This window comes from Macrotis lagotis, chromosome X, assembly GCF_037893015.1.
Source record: "Macrotis lagotis isolate mMagLag1 chromosome X, bilby.v1.9.chrom.fasta, whole genome shotgun sequence".
Classification (NCBI taxonomy): Eukaryota; Metazoa; Chordata; class Mammalia; order Peramelemorphia; family Peramelidae; genus Macrotis; species Macrotis lagotis.
In genome coordinates this window covers 623,305,667-623,325,507 of record NC_133666.1, presented here as the reverse complement: position 1 = coordinate 623,325,507, position 19,841 = coordinate 623,305,667, and the positions used below count along the sequence as shown (strand labels likewise).

Sequence of the window (19,841 nt, the reverse complement as noted above, 5' to 3'; positions counted from 1 at the left end):
CCTTTTAATACTTGAAAGGTTAGATGTTTTATAAGTTAACTGAGTATGTGTAGGTTGACTTTAAGCCAAGTCTTATGAGAAGAAGATTCAGGTGTTTCTCCTCTGCTCCCTTCTTCCCCTCTATTACCATAGGTTTTTTGTATCTCTTATTATAATGAGATTTACCCCATTCTCTTCCCTCCCTCCTCCAGTCTCTTTCTTGTCCCCCTTTTTAAGGAGGTGGTGTTTTTTAGATCATTCTGTCTAAGTCATAGAAAATTCTGAGTGTCTGTCCCTTCTAATTCAGTATATTCTATCGAACAGAGTCAAAATTCCTGAGAGTTATTAGGGTCTTTCTCCCAAGTGGGGTTAAAGCCAGTTACATCTCTTTAGATAGCAGTCTCATGGATAGGTTATGAATATCCATCATTTCTGGCTAGGTATATTCTCTCTGTTAGAGCTACAATTCTCAAGATTTATGAGAATCTTTTTCCCCCCATGCTGGGATATAGCCAGTTTCAACTTATTGGATTACATTTTTTTTCCTTTTACCACCACCATTTTTTTAACCTTTTCATGTGTCTCTTGAATCTCCTGTTTGATGTCCAAATTTTCTGTTTGGCTCTGGTCTTTTCATCAGAAATTTTTGGAATTCTTCCATTTCATTAAATGTTCATCTTTTTCCCTGGAAGAGAATGCTCAGCTTTGCAGGAAAGTAGATTCTTGGCTGCATTCCAAGCTCCCTTGCTCTTCGAAATATCACATTCCAGGCCCTTCGATCCCTTAATGTTGATGCAGACAGGTCCTGTGTGATCCTTACTGTGGCTCCCTGATATTTAAATTGTTTCTTTCTGGCTGCTTGCAGGATTTTCTCTTTTATCTGATAGTTCTGGAGTTTGGCCACAACATTCCTTGGGGATCGATGTACTCTTCCAATAACTATTTTGCCCTCTGATTCCATGATATCAGGGAAGTTTTCCATCACTAGATCCTGTAATATTAAGTCCAGGCTTTTTTTTCTCTTCAATGTTTTCAGGAAGTCCTATAATTTTCAGGTTGCCCCTCCTCGATCTATTCTCAAGGTCAGTGGCTTTGTTGATGAGGTATTTTACATTTGCTTCTATTTTTTCTATTTTTTGATTTTGTTTAACTGACTCTTGCTGTCTCATGCAGTCATTAGTTTCTGTAGACTCCATTCTTTTTTGGGGGGAGGAGTTTTCTTCATTTACCTTTTGCAACTCCTTTTCCAATTGGTCAGTTCTACTTTTGAAAGAGCTTTCCATTTGACCAAATGATGTTTTGAGAAAATTAATTTCTTTTTGCATTTGCCCATTTGAAGATCTGAGAGATTTATTCTCATTTTGTATTTGTCCAATTGTACTTTCTAACGTTTTGTTTTCTTGTTGCAATGTATTAATTGTGTTTCCCAAATTTTCCAGTTGATTTTTAAACTCTTTCCTTATTTCTTCAAGGAAGTCTTTCTGTGCTGAAGACCAGATTGTATTCTCAGAGGTTCCAGGTCTCTCTGAGTTAGGGTCTTTCCCTTCCAAGAAGTTTTCGATGGATCCACCTTTCTGCTGACCCTTCTTCATTTTGCTAAGACCTGAGTTGGGGAGGGGCTGGTTCACAGGGGCTTGGGATCGCTAAAGGCTTTACTCACTGAGTGCACTTTCTCTGGCTGGCCAGTAGGAGGTGCTGGTTGCTTTCTCTGGAATGTTTATGACCTTGGTTGAGGCCTTCTCCCTTTCCTTGAAGGGAGGGGTTGGAGCTATTGAATTCTTTTGCCTTAAATCAATGGTAGGCTTTACCCTGGCCTGAGGTCATTCCTCAGCTGGGCTGGTTCTTCTGCTCACACACCTGGGCCTGAGGCTGAAGTAGTTTGCATTTGTTTGTTAGGGAAGAAGTCTGAGTTGTAATGGGACTCAGACCAGAGGACCCCAGGGATGGTGTCCGAACCCTTCCTGCTCCAGAACTCTCCCCCCCCCAGCCCTGTCCAGGATCTCCCTGGGGGACAGTTCCAACACCAGTGCCTCCGCTCTCCCAGCAACTCAGGCACCCACGGTCCAGCCCCACCTCTGATCCAGCAGGTCCGGCTCTCAGGCCCTCAGACCCTCAGACTCCTGGTTCCAATTCAGCTGTTGATGTGGCTGATCCGGGGCTGATCCTCCCTCTGAGCCCAGACTCACCCACCTGAATTTGGCCAAAGCTGCTGCCAGAGACACATCCTGAGATACATGTTCTTTCTCCTGGCTTTTCTTTCTGGGTTTTATGGGTCGAATTTCTTTTAAGAGGTTTGTTTCATGTGATATATGGGGAAGAGATCAGGAGACTTTAGAACCGTGTCTGTCTTCTCTCTGCCATCTTGGCCAGGAGTCCCTTCTATTCATAATCTCTTCAGAGTATAGATCCAGTACTGGTATTTCTGGATGTACATTCTTGATGCCCTTTGGGTGAAAGTCCAAATTGCTCTCCAGAAAGGTTGGATGAGTTCACAGCTCCACCCAACAATGTATTAGTGTCTCAGATTTCCCACATCCCTTCCAAAGTGGATCATTGTCCTTTCCGGTCATGTTGGCCAGTCTGAGAGGTGTGAGGTGGCATCTCAGAAATGGTTTAATTTGCATTTCTCTAATAAATAAAGATTTAGAGCAATTTTTCATATGACTTTGTATCACTTTGATTTCATAATTTGTAAATTACCTTTGCATATCCTTTGCCCATTTGTCAATTGGGGAATGTCTTTTTTTTTAATTTGACTCAGTTCTCTGTGTATTTTAAAAATGAGTCCTTTGTCAGATATACTAGTTGTAAAGGTTGTTTCCCAATTTACATCTCTTTTGATCTTGGTTACAGTGAGTTTGTCTGTGCAAAAACTTTTTAATTGAATGTAATCAAATTTTATAGGTTGTTTTTAATGATGTTCTCCATCTCTTCCTTGGTCATAAACTGCTTCCCTTTCTATAGATATGATCTTCTAGTTTGCTTATAATAATGTTTTTATGTCTAAGTCCTGTATCCATTTTGATATTATCTTGGTACAGGGTGTGAAATGTTGGTCTAATCTAAGGTTGTTCCATACTAATTTCCATTTTTCCCAATAATTTTTATCAAAGAGAGAGTTTTTATCCCAATAGTTGGACTCTTTGGGTTTATCAAATAGCAGATTACTTTAATAATTTCCTGCTATTGCACCTAGTTTATTCCATTGATCCACCACTCTATTTCTTAGCCAAATGGTTTTGATGACTGATGTTTTATAATATGATTTTAGATCTGGTAAGGCTAAGCCACCATCTTCTGCACTTTCATTGAATCCCTGGAAATTCTTGACTTTTTATTACTCCATATGAATTTACTTACAACTTTTTCTAACTCATTAAAGTAATTTTTTTGGAATTTTGATTGGTAGGGCACTAAATGTATAGTTTGGTTTGGTAGTATTGCCATTTTTATTATATTAGCTCGACCTAAGCATGAGCAGTTGATGTTTGCCCAGTTATTTTATTTGTGTGAGAAGTGTTTTGTAATTGTTTTCAAAAAGTTTCTGAGTCTGCCTTGGCAGATAGACTCACAAGTATTTTATACTGTCTGAGGTTACTTTGAATGGAATTTCTCTTTCTAGCTCTTTCTGCTCTGTATCTTGCTAGTCATATATATATATATATATATATATATATATATAGAAATGTTGAGGATTTATGAGGGTTTATTTTACATCCTATGACTTTATTAGAGTTGCTAATTATTATTAGATGATTTTTTGGGATTCTCTAGGTATACCAATGTTGAACCCAAAAAGTGAGATGGAGACCAGAATTTGATAAGTTTGGAGACTGCCTGGGGATGATGACTACCCAAATCAGACAGTACCTGAGTGTTTAGGGGATAGGATTTTTACAGTGTTTTTTTTGGGGGGAGGGGTACTGAGAGCAAGCAGGACACAGAAGCAAAGACAGCAGTTAGGTATATTGACTTGTCATACTACTACAAACATATGTAAACATATGGTTCAGTATAGATAGGGGGGCTAGACAGAGTAGGAAAAGGGTCAGGATCTCTGTGTTATATCTGAACATATTTCCAGAGACAGAAGGAGTCACATATTCATAGGCATCCCACAAGTTTGAGGGAGTGAAATTTACTATCTTATGGTTCCAGTGACATCTGGGGAAGGGGAGGCAGTCCTGGGAGGAAGAAGGAATTTTACAGTTACAGCAAGATAATTAGGCTAACAAGGGGGATTTCTGAATCTTACCCAGAGTCAAGCATTTGGGTCTTGTCAGATTATTTTCAGACCCAAATGCACCTAGCCAAATTTATATTTCTAAGGATTTTCTCAGGTCCCAGAAGGATGTCAGGGACCTCTTTCTATTATACAGGAATTTCACAAACATTGATACTGTACTTCATTATCACGTCATCTGCAAAGAGTGGAAGTTTTGTCTTTTTCTTCCCAATTCTAATTACTTCAATTTCTTTTTCTTCTCTTATTGCTGAAGCTAACATTTCCTTTTTTAATTAATTATTTGTTCTTATTTTGTACAAATAATGTTTTTTTAAACATTACTAAAATATTCTTGTTTAAGAGTAAACATAATACCCCCTCCCCCCCAAGAAAATATAGACCTGTATAAGCGATAAAGTAAAGGGGAAAGAAAAAAATTAAAATTAAATAATAATAATAATAATTGTAGGTATGGCCAGGTGGCACAGTGGATGGATCACTGGCCCTGGAGCCAGGAGCACCAGAGCTCAAATCCGGCCCCAGATACCCAACAATCACCCAGTTGTATGACCCCATGCAAGCCACCCCAACCCCATTGCCCTACAAAAACCAAAAAAAAAAAAAGACTCAAAATAAAATAGAATAGCAACAATAACAGCTGGGTGGCAGACAGATCACTGACCCTTGAGCCAGGAGCCCCCAGGTCCAAATCTGACCTCAGATATCCCACAATCACCCAGCTGTGTGACCCCAGGCAGGCCACCCAGTCCCATGTGCCCTGCAACACCCCCCAGAAAATAATAATAATAAAAAATGTGTTTCAGTCTGTGTTCCAACACCACCAGCTCTGTTGTGGGTGAATCATGTTCTTTAGGATAAGTCCATCACAAAAGTTACTTCCATATTTTTCCACCATTGCCATTACTGATCACAACTCACTCCATTCATACTTCTCTACTACCATGAACTATATTTTCTCTCTCCTTTCACTCTGTCTCTTCTTTGGGGTAGTTGAGTCGCTCAGCAGACAGATCTCCAGCCCTGGGGCCAAGAGGCCCCAAACCCACATACCACCCCTTACCCAGCATCCACCTGGCCCTTTGGTCCCAGACAGGCCATCCAATTCCAGCCCCTTGCAAGAAGTACAAAAGAAAATGTGTTATATCTGACCACTCTCCAGCCATGGTCCATCCTCTCCTCCATCACACACATACCCCCCTTCCCCCTGTCCCCCTTCTTTCCTTTTTACTATAGATGTCTATACCCCATTGAGTATATATGGTATTTCCTCTCCTAGCCACCTCTGATGAGGGCAAAGATTCCCTCATTCCCCCTTGCCTTCCCCCCTTCCATATCATTGCAATAGCTCACTGTAGTAAAAAAAATATCTTATTATATGAAATATCTTAGCCTATTCCTCCTCTCCTTTTTCTTTCTCCCATTATATTTCCCTTTTATCTGTTGACTCCATTTTTATACCACAATATATATCTTCAAATTCAGTTTTCTCCTGTGCTTCATCTATAAAAGCTCTTTCTGCCTGCTCTATTAAACGAGAAGGTTCATATGAATATTATCAGTATCATGTATTCCTATACAGGAATACATGTAGTTCATCATCATTAAGTCCCTCCTATTTTCCTCTTCTCCTCCACTCTCTATGCTTCACTTGAGCCCTGTATTTGAAGATCAAACCTTCAGTTCAGCTCTGGCCATTCCAACAGGAAAATTTATAATTCCCCTGGATCACTGAAAGTCCATCTTTTTCCCTGGAAGAGGACATTCAGCTTTTCTGGGTAGTTGATTCTCAGTTGCATTCTAAGCTATTTGCCTTCCAGAACATTATGTTCCAAGTCCTATGAGCTTTTAATGTAGTTTCTGCTGAGTCCTGTGTGATCCTGACTACAGCTCCACGATATTTGAATTGTGTCCTTCTGGCTGCTTGTAATATTTTCTCTTTGACTTGGGAGTTCTGGAACTTTGCTATAATATTCTTGGGGGTTGTTTTTTTTTGGATCTCGTTTTTTGCGGAGATCAATGGATTATCTCAATTTCTATTTTGCTCTCTGCTTCTAGGATATCTGCACAATTTCCCTGTAGTAATTCTTTGAAAATGATGTCAAGGCTCTTCTCTTGATCATGACTTTTAGGTATTCCAGTAATTTTTAAATTATCTTTCCTAAATCTGTTTTCCATATCAATATGCCGCAAAGGGATCAATATCCTATGATACTGATGCATGATGATAATGGTGCATTCCTGGATTGGAAGGGAACTCTGCAAAAGTGAGGCATTGAGACAAAATATTCAGTTTGCGAAGAACACAACTATTTTTCCAGGTGCTTTGTAAATATATTATCTTTTATGTCAAGATGTTACAGTTTTTAGATGAACAACCTTTCATTAAGCACCTTGATGTCAGATTGTTCCTTCTTCTGTTGCTAAGGAAAATGAAGGAAATGATGTATGTAAGCTAAGACAAAAAAGGAAAACAAATTCCAATAAGTCATCAGGAAAAGCTCCTTTAAATATAAAAGAAAAGTCATTTGAATAATACTAGACCCAGAGCAGCTGGTGGCCCTATGGAAAGGATCCTAAGCCTGAAATAAGGAAGACTCCCCTTCCTCAATTGAAATCTGGTCTCAGAAACTTAATAACTATGTGAACTCTAGGCAACACAAAATAAAATTGAGGAGATTGGAAAAAATTAATATGCATCTAATGAATCCAAAAAAAAAAAGCAGGATTTGCCATCATGGTACCAAAACAAAAAAACATTCAAAAAATAAAAAAGAATAAACAAGAAATTATACTATGCTTAAAGGAGCATAAAATAAATATCAATAATAAACTTATATTAACTCCAAATGCTTTAGCATCCACATTCACCCATGGGTTTTGATAAGACCCTAGATAAATAAACTTCGTTTAAAAAACTAACTGTATTGTTTCATTTTAGCCCAAGGGAAATTATGATTAACACTATTTAAAAGACATTGTAAGTCTTTTAACTAGTTTCTTCAGAAATTTGTTTAATTTCCTTTTTTGCTTCTTTTTGTTAGATGAATCCAAAATCGATAGAGAGATATTATTGTACTATTATATATGTTTTCTTGAAGTTCAAATAATATTTCCTTTGTGAATTCCTGGTGCTGATGTGTTGGAATTATGGCTATTGGAGATGGTCTGGCTGTTGCAAGAGTCTCTTGATCTTAAATGGTTTTGATTCTTCCACATCAACAAGGCACCTTGGTACATTATCAATGCCAGGCATTAACAAATATGTCCTATATGTTTGTGACAACTCAGACATGTCCTAGCCTATCTCTTGATAGGCTAATCATCAATGTGGTCTGCCCTCTCGGAGCAGAATACAATGGTTAGGTTCCTCCTAACCTGTCTCTCATTAGGTAATCTTCAGTGGGGTGTTTTCTCTCAAATCCTCCCTCTTTTGAATTATGAAATACTCAACAATCTGAATCATTTCACAAAATCTTTAAGTCTAGGACAATATCAACTTATCTTTTGTGGTGCAATACTGCTCAGTTTTTATGCACATTACTAGAGTTCACTGGAAGTTGCCAGAACCATCGTGCTTTTCAAGATGTTGTCCTCTCTGCTGGGGCAAACCCCTACCCTTTACAAAAAAAAAGAGAATTCTCCCCAGGGCTCCTGCCAGCTTCTCTGGGATTGGACACATTACTGCACCAGATGGCTTTTGACACTCATCATCAGATCATCCAATAAATCCTAGGTTACTTTCCCTTTCAAGCAGCCTCCTATATTACCTGGCTTTGCTCAAGGATAGATCAACTAATCTCATACAATAGAGTTAGTAAGGACGGAGTGTAAGAAGTCATTATTTCAACCACCCCACAAGTTATGTGGTGGACTGATTTGAGCCTCTGCAAACTTGAAGCCTTTCACTAATGTCTAGCCTAACTGGAGCCTTGCTGTGAAATTAACCTAGCTGTATATTCTGAAGTCCATCACATTTATCTGAAAACTGTCCCTGGACTTCATGTCCTTGATAGGTTCTCATGTGCTCAGCCTCAGGGACTCTTACCTCACTTCCTGTCACCTTCCTGTTTCTCTACCCTTCCTAAAAGACAATTCTTTGTAGATTAGGGGTTTAGGTTCCTTCCTATGTTACCGTGAGTAACTCAGTGGGAAAATTTTGGTCCTGGAACAGAAGTGACCGTGTTGCCATGTAAGTTTTCATGTTTTGGGAGAATGTGTACAAATATGGGGAAAGTTTAGCAGAAGGATCTTACTTTATTAGATCCCAAGAGGGCTACAGGGATATGGGGGAGTTTTGAGTTGGGTTGTTGCTTCCATTCTTCCTATGGTCTGAGTGTGGTTGTGAGTTTCTGTAGCCAACACTATTTTCAGTTAACCCTCTCTTTCCCATTCCAGAAATCCTTGATCCCATCTATCTTGTCATTCCCATGATCCCTTATCTCCCTACTCTTGGGAATCTTCTGACATTTAGAACCTCTGCTAATCTGGATTGCCTCTGGACTCAGGGACAATTCCTTTGAAACCAGACCAAACTAGATCCCTAGGATACCCTGGATCTGATAAATAATCTTGGCCTCCCCTGCTACTCTTGGGAAGATGGGTTAGGGTTGGGGTGTGAGGGAGTTTAGGGGAATCTAAGCTCTATGTCCCATGAGGAGGCATGGATATATTTCCCCTACTTACTCTACTTCTATCTGCTTCATTCAGTGGAAAAGACAGTGTTGATGGAGTCAGGAGGACGTCCCCACCAAACTGGAAAGACCCTGAAACTCAAATGCCAAACATCTGGCTTCCAGTTCAAGACAAGCAAACTTGGCTGGTACCATTGGACTCCTGGTCATGCCCCACTGTCATTGACTAGTCTCGACAGCATTTCTGCAGTTGCCACTGAAGACCGAATTACCATCTCTAGGGAAGAAACCAGTAGTAGAATTTCCTTAGAGATTGAGGATCTTGGCCTCAGAGACTCTGGCCAATACCACTGTGTAAGGAGAGTGGGCAATGGAGATGACACAGATCAGTTGATCTTTGGTCCTGGGACAATTGTAACAGTGGAGCCTGGTGAGTGCCTTTTCTATTCTAGTCCTAAGGAAATTCTAAGGTTTCAGGGTCACACGGTTAGTCACTGTTGGGCCCAAAAGTTGAATTGAGGTTTTCCATCTCCCAGTTCCCTTTCTCTGTCATAGTGTACTCTGTGACTATACACAGTTAACATTCTCACTCTGAGCTATAATTACAAGGGATGGATTATTATAGGCCATTAAAGGTCTATGGGTCTATGGGGGGGGTGTCACATCAAAATAAGACCCATGGACTTGAGACCTTCAGCTATGAAATTCTAAGCCATGTCAATACCAACGTCAATCAGAAGTCAGGGAAGTCAGAAAGGACAAAGGAATTGAGGTTTGAGGGAACACAGGCATGTGATTTAGTGAAATGGGAACTAGGCTGAAGCTCAGACTTAGGGTAGGAAATGGGGCTGAGGTTTGTTTTTCACAGATACTTGGTCATATGGATGTGTTACCCACATAAACTTAGTCAAATTGAGGCTAAGAGGAGGACAGGAAATTTGGGGTAAAGCTTGTTTTACACAGTTATATCCTGTTCCTATGTGTGCCTTTCTTACATATGGGGCTAGGTCCAGATAGAGGACAGGAAGCCATAATTTGATTGCAGGATCTCAAGCTCCCCTATCTCCCAGCATATCTTTGGTGAGAAGTCAGAATGCTGTGGCCTGCCTTATCAGGAACTTCTACCCCAAGGAGCTCCATGTGTCCCTGTCCTCTTCTGGGACTTTGATCTCAACCCAGGACATTTTGCTGGTACCCATGCCCAATGGCACCTACAGTGCTGTCCAGATTGCCAAAGTTGGTGAGAATGATCCAGTAACCTGCTCAGTGAATCACCGTGGGAAGGATACACATATATCCCACAAGCCAGGTATGATTAGCCCCAGCTGACAAAGGTTGGTCAGAGAAACATAGAGAAGAGATATGCTGAAAAACAGGTGCAAGGCTATGTCTGGGGCAAGGCATACCTGGATGTTGAGTAAAGATTTAAGTTAGGGAAAAGGATTCAGGAATTGGAATATCCACCTGTATTTGAAAGGAGTGCCCTAGGAAGAGGTTATAATCCTCAGATAGGAATCTTGTGGGGAATTGGTTCAAGATTGAAGGGGGACAGCTAAGATTAGGGTATGGTCCTAGACTGGGATGGTGCTTCTTGCTTCTTGATATCAGGAGCACTGGGGAGGCCAATCCTGGGCTCACTGAGGATCAGAGCTATGTCTGAGAATTTGTTTCTGACTTCAGATTATACTGGAACAGACCCTGGGATTGTCTCTGAGCAGAAACAGTCTTGCCCTGAGCAGGATCTTATAGGTGAGTTAAAGATTCATAGTGTGAAGGCAAAGTTAATGAAATCGAAACTGAGAGCTTCATAGGAAAGAAAAATAAAACCGTGACTGGAAGGGGAAACTGACAAAACCTACAAGTTATCAAGAGGAATATTTAAGTTTGATCATGTAGGGAATAAGTTTATGACTTTTAGTACTGTTCAAATGTGCAGTGGACTGTCTGAGGAGGCCATGAGACCATCTTATTGAATTTGTTTTGACAAAGTATGATTGACATAATTCAAGGGCATGTTTTAGAGGCAATTTCTTCTATGCCCGGTTGGAGCAATTAGCTATTCAAGTCCTTTCTAAGTGAAGTTCTTTGAATATATGATTCTTTGAATCTATGATTCTACTATGTGTCCTACTTTGATAAAGAATTTGGTATGACATTTGAATGAGGTGGAAGAATGAAAAATAACTTGACAGTCTCTTCAGACATATAGAGTGTGATAAGCTATAGTCTGAGTGTATCATAATTCAAGAATTAAAGTGAATAAAGTCACCCAGGCCTCAGGAAATGTGATATTCCATAAATTGAACTAAGTTCTCCATGCTCCTCCATGATGCATTCACTCTTGATAATTACTCCTCATACTGATTACTCCTTTATTCTCCTCTTTCTACCCTGGACTTCCACAATTGTAGCCAACATCTACTTCAAATAGTTTCTGTTAACTTGTTTTTCTGTTATTCTATCACTATTTTGATCACTGTTACATTCACTTGCCATCAAATCATTCAAGTTATTTTTCATTCTTCCATCTCAAATTTTATATCAAGTTCATATAATCTAACAAATATTTATTGGTCACTTACTTTGTGCAAGACATTAGGATTCAGTTAAAAATTGAAAGACAGTCCTTGCTTTCAAGGAGCTTACATTCCACGGAAAGGCAGGAAAAAAGCATATAAATAGATAATTAAATATAGGATAATGTGAATAGGAAAAGAACTCCAGTAAATAAGGGGATGAGGCAAGACTTCCTGCTTGAACTGGTACAAGAGTTGGGCCTTGAAGGAAAATAGAAATTCTAAGAATGGAGGTGAAGATGGAATGTCTTTCAAACCAGAGATGGGGCAAAAGAATCTGGGAGATTTAGGGAACAACAAATAGGTTAGATGGGTTGGAACATGGAATTATGAAAGTGGAATAATGTTCATCAAACTTGGAAAAATAGATTAGACCAAGATTGTGAAAGATTGCAATTTATCCTGGATAGGGCATAGGAAGCCACTGAAGATTCTTGAGCTGGGAAATGACATGGTCAGTGGGAGACTGTTGCCATAGTTTAGGTAAAAAATGATGGAATCCTAAACCAGGAGGGTGACCATATGAAAGGATAGAAGAGAGGAAAAACCCCACAAAATTAAAAAGACCTAACAGATGGGATACATGGTATCAGGGAGGGGAAAGAAATAAAGGATGGTGCCAAGATTGTGAATATGATGAGTAGAAAGATGATGGTTCTTGACAATAAATAGGGAAGTATAGAGAAAAGACAGGTGAATTAATGGTAAAAAGGTAATGAGTTCCATTTTGGTCATGCTCAGTTTGGAATGCCTAGGATATACCTAAAAGGAGTCAGAAGATCTAAATTTGAATCTCATCCATGATACCTATTATGTATGTGACAGTGGGTAAGTCACTCAAACTTTCAGAGCTAGTTTTCTCATTGATAAAATGAAGAATTAATCTCATATTTTGTTGAAAGTCTCATGAATTTTTTGGTACATTGTTTTGTAAACCTTAGAAGCACTACATAATTGTTGGCCAGGATTAATGTTACTACTGCTTTAGGTAGGTCCCTAGAATCCAGGATGACTCCCTTTGACTTTGATCATTGTCCCCTGCAGGAGAACCTGAGCAGGGGAACAGGCTATTCCTCAGTGTACTGGGCCTGAGACTACTATTCATGAAGACTGTGGTCATCAATGTCCTCTTCACCACCATGACATTGATCCTCTGAAGTAAATGTCTAGCTTTGGTTCATCTTTCCACTCCTAGCTTCTCTCAGACTATTATTTACAGTCTTCTTTCTATTCCTTCAGCTTTTCCTCAGTACTTCCAGTCATAGCTCAGCCTCACCCTTTTCCTCAATTTCCATTTTGTCCCTTTGTCTCTTAGACCCCTCCTAAGTTTCCTTGCTGTTCATTTTGTTCATTTCTCACAGAATCTTCTTTGACTTGTCAGAATTTCCCCACGGCTTCCTCCTCACTCACTATGCCATATATACCTTTCAGCCTCCTCTTTGCTCAAGTCTCTCCTCTTCTCTTAGATACCCTTTCCCCTCTTTCAGCTTTGCTTCAGTCTCCCCTTTACTCTGGTCTCAACTCTGTCTTCTTAATATCCCTTTTATCTCACTGCCTCTCCTTCTTGAGACTTGACCTTGAGGAAAATGCTAGGGATAGAGCAATGGATTTGGCATTTGATTTCCTGACTTCTGATTTTTAACTTCTGCTTCTTCAGGAGAACCTGAGGGAAAATTTCTAAGAAGCTATGACTTGGATTCTGGATCTCTCTGGTTTTCTTGGAATGATCAGTGGATAACTTCAATAGAACTCCAGAATGGCCTCGAGGATCCATAATCATACCAATTATATTCAATCTCCCTTGAACTGTAAACTCTTCTTCCCTCATTCCCTTAATCCTATAATAAAAACAAGTAAATCTTGTCTTGCTCTGGGATTCTGTGTACCATAATGGGGGTCCATGAGCAATTGTATCTGTGAATACTTAGCCTACTTGAAACCATACTTTCACACCCCTCACCATGATTTTTTTCTATTGTATGCTCTGTTTGAGGTCAACAAGGGGATGAACTCATGCTCATGGGAACCTGACCATGGATATCAATGTGGACCAAGAGGGAGACCATATGAACAAATGAGATGATGACAGATATTTACTAATCCTTTAAGATTTCCAAATTGCTTTACAAATATCTCATTTTTTTCTCACAACAGTCCTGGAGATAGTTGCTATTATTATGTCTTTATTTTGAAACTGATGCAAAAAGACTTGTCCAGTGTCACACAGCTAGCTTGTCTTCCTAATTCCAGATCCACTACTAGGTCATATGTAGCTGCTTAGTGTGAGAACCTCCTGGTGAAAAGTGTCCTTTACCATTATCCCTTGTCTGACTCCTGATGTCCCTGGAAAGATCAATGTGCTTCCTCATTGAATCACTTCCAGAGCTAGAAAGTAGCTACAACTGAATGTATATTCAATTCAACATTCAGTGAGTATTCAGTTCAATATCTGAAAAAGAATCATCTCTATAACCTATCCAATAAATGATTATCCAGTCTTTGCTTAAACACCTCCAGTAAGGAACAATCTGGTACCTGGCTGATTCTAAACTGCCTCACAAATGGGAATGATCCTTGAGCCTGATCTCCCTCCTGGGCTCCTGATTCCCACTGCTCATTGCTTTTTAGATGTTTCTAGGTGGATATCATCATTGTACCAGAATTGATGACTTTACCCACAACAAGGTCTAGACCTTGTTTGATTTAGGCAGAAAAACACAAAACTATCACCATCCAAGTACACACACACACACACACACACACACACACACACACACACACACACAAACAGATACAGTCCTTAAAGGAATCAAAGGCATCTGTAGAGATCAAACTCTTATCTCCCTCAGCTTTTCTTCTATCCTTATCCTTATCTCAAGAAGTCTTTGTCTTTTCTAGATACCTGTCAAATAGAGGACTACAACCTAACAAAGGATGAAGCCTGCTGCTCCATCAGAAAGGATCCCTGCTTAGGGGGCTGGGAGAGCATTCCTTTCTCTTCCCTCTAACATTGGCAACTACTGGCTGTCATCTCCTTTATTCATTCTGTCCCTTCATGGATCAACCTGTGAAGGATCAAACTCCCTTGGTTTTTGAAAAAAATAGGGACCATGTGGACTTGAACCTGAGCTAGCCAAATCCTGGGCACACAAAAAAATGACAAAGAATACTCCCTGTTTTAATAGAACATATAAGCTTACTAAAGAATGTCACACAGAGTAGGTAGGATTCCATAGATAAAATTTTTATGAGGCAAGGAAAAAAAATACTAAAAATAGAATAATTTGAAAGATTTATCCTAAGAAATAAACCTTGAAGAATACAAAGAACTCTGAGACTAGGAGTTGAGGAGAAAAGGAACCTAGAACAATTTGTACAAAGACATGGTAGGAGATTCAATGTTCTGTTAGGGAATAGAAAATAAGCCAGTTTATCTGGAATAGAGGGAGGTGAAGTAAATATATCTGATTTTGATAGACTGATTGCTAAGGTGAAGAATTTGTTTTATATCGTGGATAAATGGGGTCCCACTAAAGCCTCTTGAGTGAGGTCAGATGTACACCTTACAAGGTCCATTTTGACAGCTGCATGAATTGATTGTCTACAGGAGAGACTGGCAAGAAAGGGATCAAGTAGGTGAATTTTGTAATATTCTAGAGGACATGATATGAAGGGTGACTGTGAATGGTGATGGATGTGAAAGATGTTGGGAAATGGAACAGACAAGATATGATAGGTGATTAGATGAGATAGTGAAATTATTTAGAGTATTGAAGTGCTACGGAAAAGTCACAAACTTGAATGACTGTGCCTCAAAAGAAATAGGAAAATTTGGAGTAGGAATCAGGTTTGGGGAGAAGGTAAAGAGTTTGAAATGCATTCTGGATATCCAGGTAGAAATGTACTTCATGCATGTTGATGATCTCTGGAGACTGACTTTAAAAAAGAGATTAAGGTTTGTTATATAAATTCGAGAATATTCTGCAAAGAGAGACTAATTGAACCTATTGGTTTTGGCGAGATCATCCAAAGAGAGATCCAGGATAAATTCAAACTTATCTGGAACTGACTATTTATAAGAGGAGCTTTCCTCATCTGTAAAAGAAGGACAATAATGTCTGTACTAATCAAAGTTTGTTGTTGCAAAAATGCTTTGCAAACCTTGAAGTCCTGAAGAAATCTAAGATATTAGCATCAGTATTATTGGAGTTTGGAATCTGCAATAATGAGAAAAGGTTCTTTGTGTCCATAAGCACTTGTGATAGTAAAATTATGACTAATTGAAATCCCAAATAAGTCTTTCTTTTTTATAGCATAAATTAATTTGGTGATCCTGCCTCCCAGTGGTGATGCTGAGGAAACACCTGACATTTGATTATTGCTGGAACCACAAATACATTAATTCTGCCCCGCTTAAATCTATTTCAAGTCCAAATTAAGATATCACCCATCATCCTCCATTTTATTTATTGACTACTTTATTATTTTGCTGTCTTAAAATTTTACCAACCTTGAAGTACTGTGGGATCGGGTGAGTGATGAAGCAGTATGTCTAGATACACTAGGAACCATAGACACAATCCTGTATAAAGTGAACCAGGAAATTGAGTTGTCTTCTCACTAGATGGAAAGAACTTTGGGATGTGGCAACCTCTTGGATATCCACAAGAAGGCAACCTTTAACTCCTTCAAAAGTAAAGTGTTAGGGCAGCTAAGTGGTGCAGTGGATAGAGCACTGGCCCTGGAGTCAGGAGGACCTGACCAAATTTGACTTCAGTCACTTAATAATTACCTAGCTGTGTGACCTTGGGCAAGTCACTTAACCCCATTGTCTTGCAAAAACCAAAAACCAAAAAGAAATAAAGTGCAACCACAACTTAGAGAGAGATGAGATTCTTGGCTCATCAGGAAGATCGATGATATTTAATTTTATGCCAACAGCAATAATCCAAAGTACTTCTATAGTGCCCTGAGGATAATTTATGGACCAAAGACTTTTTAAGTATCTCAACTATTTAGTACTGGTAGAGCCCCACTGCTCTGTGTTAAGGACATGATCCTGGAGAAGTGGACTGAACACTTTAATAATGTTCTTAACAGACCATCATCACCCAGTTCTACAGACAAAGACTATTAAGCCTCAGATTGTTGAAATTCCTTCTCTATCATAACTTCCAACTGAAGAAGAGGTATTGAATGGTATTAGGTTCATCTCAAGTGGCAAAGTGCCTGGTGTTGATTGTATTCCAGCAGAGAACTACATGGCAGGCATCAACTGCTTTTAGGGAAGTGGACTGAAATCTTCTGGATTGTATGGCAAGAGAAAGTTATCCCAAGGTCAGATACCACACAAATGGTAAATTACTTAACTTGAAAAGGTCAAGACTAACATAGAGGGAGGATTGGTGCCCAGCTTTTTGTTCAAAGATGATGGTGTACTCAGTGTGATCTCTGAGATTGAGTTGCAAGAGTATGGATTGACTCCTTGCTATTTGCTAATTTTGGACTGAAAATTAACACCAAGAAGATAGACCTTCTCCACTAGTCAGCACCACTTCATTCATATATGGAATCTTTGGTCATAGTAAATGGAGAAATTTTGAATACTGTGGATAATTTCATTTACCTTGGCAGTATTCTTTCCAGGGATGTCCAACAGAATGTGAAGTTGTAGGGCTAGTTCAATATTTGGAAGATTCTGATGGGAAATGTGGGAAGAAAAGATATTATTAGATTGTCTAATATACTAAAGATCTACAGAGCCACTCTGTGGACTTCATTGTTGCATGACTGTGAAATCTGAGCAGTCTCTCAGTTCCATGTCAGAAAACTGAGGTGCTTCTATTTGAATTGTCTTAGTAAGACTGGAGATCACTTGGCAAGATAAGAAACTGAGGTCCCCTCTTGCACTGAATTGTCAAGCATTTAAAATCTATGGCAGGGAGCACAGGGCTGGTGGGTTGGCCACAGAGGCTGAATGAAAAGCATAGACATACCTAAGAAACTATTTTATAGAGATTTGTCAGAAAAAAGTAATACAAGGACACTCTAAAATCTCTCTGAAGGACTTTAATATTGATTATAAGACATGGAAAACACAGGACTCTCTAGTGTTTTGTGCCTGCATCAAAGAAGGTGTTGTATTCCATAAGCAAGGCAGAATTACAGAGCACAAAGGAAAAGTGAGCTGTGCAAATCCAGATAAATCTCCACTCCAATATTCCAAATGTACTCCATGTGCTTAATCTGTGATAGAATCTTCCAAACTTCATTGGATTGATCAGTCACAGTTGAAGACATAGTGTCTTGAACTCAGTCCTGTGATATCATTGGTCCTCTTTGAAAAAGAAGGATTGCCAAGATCACCAGGCAGGATAAGATACTAGACATTGAGGCCCTTTCTCAAGCTAAACTGCCTACATTCCAATATTACTACAGAGAGTGCAACTTCAATGGATTAGATGTGTTGTTAGAATGCCTGGAGCACACTTACAAAAAGACTATTCTATGGAGAGCTCAATCTGGGCAAGTGCTCACAAGTAGGTCAGATGAAGTGTGACAGGGACACACCCGGAAGATCTTTCTTAAGAACTTGGGAATTGATTGTGAGGCAGGGGAGACACTGGCACAGGACCGTGATATACATAAGTTCAGAGTACCCATCACAGGTTTTCACATGGACTATTTGTGCCTGAGCTGTGGTAGAGCATTCCAAGCTCATATTGATCTGATAAGCCACAGTTGTACACACTGTAATTTGTCTCAAATGTAGTGATGTCATTTTGGTCTTCTTTGATAATGAAGGACAAGAATATATATATATATATATATATATATATATAACTGTTTAATAAAAAGGAACATAATCAGTATGTTATTAGTTGTACCTGTTACCTTTGCACCTCAATAGAGGACTTTCCTCCTTCTCATTTTGTGATACCAAAGAAGGACTAGAAGGACTGCCCTCCATGCAATTTGATTATAATGACTGATAGAAAAACAATGGTCTTTTTGTGGATTGAAGGGGGGAGGAGAGAAATAACACATTTGGATCACTTTTATTCCAGTCAGTATTATATCAATCTGATATAATTTCATGGGCTAATGATTATAACTTCTGTATATTTGGGTCCTGGAGCTATAAGTATAAGTGTTAAGATGATAAAATGTTAAGATGTAAGTTAAGATGTAAGTGTTAAGATGATAAAATCACTTGTGTAATCATAAGAAGCTACTTAGAGGCCTTCTATCCTTGTTTTTCCTTGCCTTGGTGAACAAGCCCAGTGTGGTGGACGTGATTCAACTAGATGGAAAGTTTCCCTCCACACCCCATATGTTCTTGGAGCATATGTACAGTTCATTCCATCACTTCCTACCTAACTTAAGAAGGAGGCCATTCATCTTATGATCACCTTCTCAGCAAAGACCTTTCCTGCTTTGCACTACTCGTGACCCTGTGAACATTGTTTTTCTTATTCTATCTTATTTTAGCCTATATGCCATATGTCAACTTATCCTGTATTTGAGATAGTTGTTGTTGAATGTCAAAATATCAAACTCTGAGCAGCTAGGTGGCACAGTGGATAAAGCACCGGCCCTGGAGTCAGGAGTACCTGGGTTCAAATCCGGTCTCAGACACTTAATAATTACCTAGCTGTGTGGCCTTGGGCAAGCCACTTAAACCCCGCTTGCCTTGCAAAAAAAAAATATCAAACTCTATAAAAATAAGGCCCTGGAAAGAGAAGACATCTCAGTTCATGAGAAAGAACTGAGGTCCACTTCATTAAGGGAACCATTGACTTAGAGTTCTGATTCAGTCTTTTTTATTGTAGGTGGGACAATTTTACTCACCACATGAGATTAAGGGCCATTCCAAATCCAGTCATATTTTGAGATCATTGAAGGTAAAAATCCCTGACCAGTCAGTGCCACTGGGTGACAGTGGTAATTGAAGTCCTTCAATTAGACCTTAACTCCTTGTCCCTCATCTAGCCCACATTTCCTACTCAGCCCCAGACCAGGTGTGGCAAATGAATGTTTGAGGGGAGGTGGGGCAAACAACTTAGCCCTAGATTTCTTTCCTCAGCCCCACTCTAAACCTCAGAACCTATTATTGCATATAGAGCAAATTGTTCTCATAATGTGAAAACTACACCTCTTTCCCACTTTTTTCCATTTGGTCAAATTTGAACTCAGTCCTCCTGACTCCAGGGCCTCCTGCACCCAGCTGCCTCTATGTGACTCTTTAAAGTCTTTCAAAAATCTGTCCTAGATCATCCTTGGGGTGTCCAAGGCTCAGAGATAGTGAAGACATTACACAAGGCTCAGAGATAGTGAAGACATTACACATTACACACAGAATTCAGTATAGTGTCCAGGATTAATAAGAATGAGTGTGTGTGTGCATGT

At 39.3% G+C, this 19,841-nt stretch overlaps 1 protein-coding gene across 1 annotated transcript in view; it reads left to right on the top strand.

Annotated features, from left to right (window-relative positions):
- LOC141500203 (Ig heavy chain Mem5-like) overlaps window positions 1-18,233 on the top strand; it is a 79,571-nt gene extending 61,338 nt beyond the window's left edge. Inside the window, 6 exon segments of the mRNA XM_074203191.1 lie at window positions 8,933-9,286; window positions 9,864-9,887; window positions 9,890-10,165; window positions 10,537-10,605; window positions 12,477-12,590; window positions 13,090-18,233. Coding sequence (XP_074059292.1) covers window positions 8,933-9,286; window positions 9,864-9,887; window positions 9,890-10,165; window positions 10,537-10,605; window positions 12,477-12,589 — 836 coding nt within the window. The 3' untranslated portion in view covers window position 12,590; window positions 13,090-18,233.
- Window positions 18,234-19,841: the final 1,608 nt, after the last annotated feature.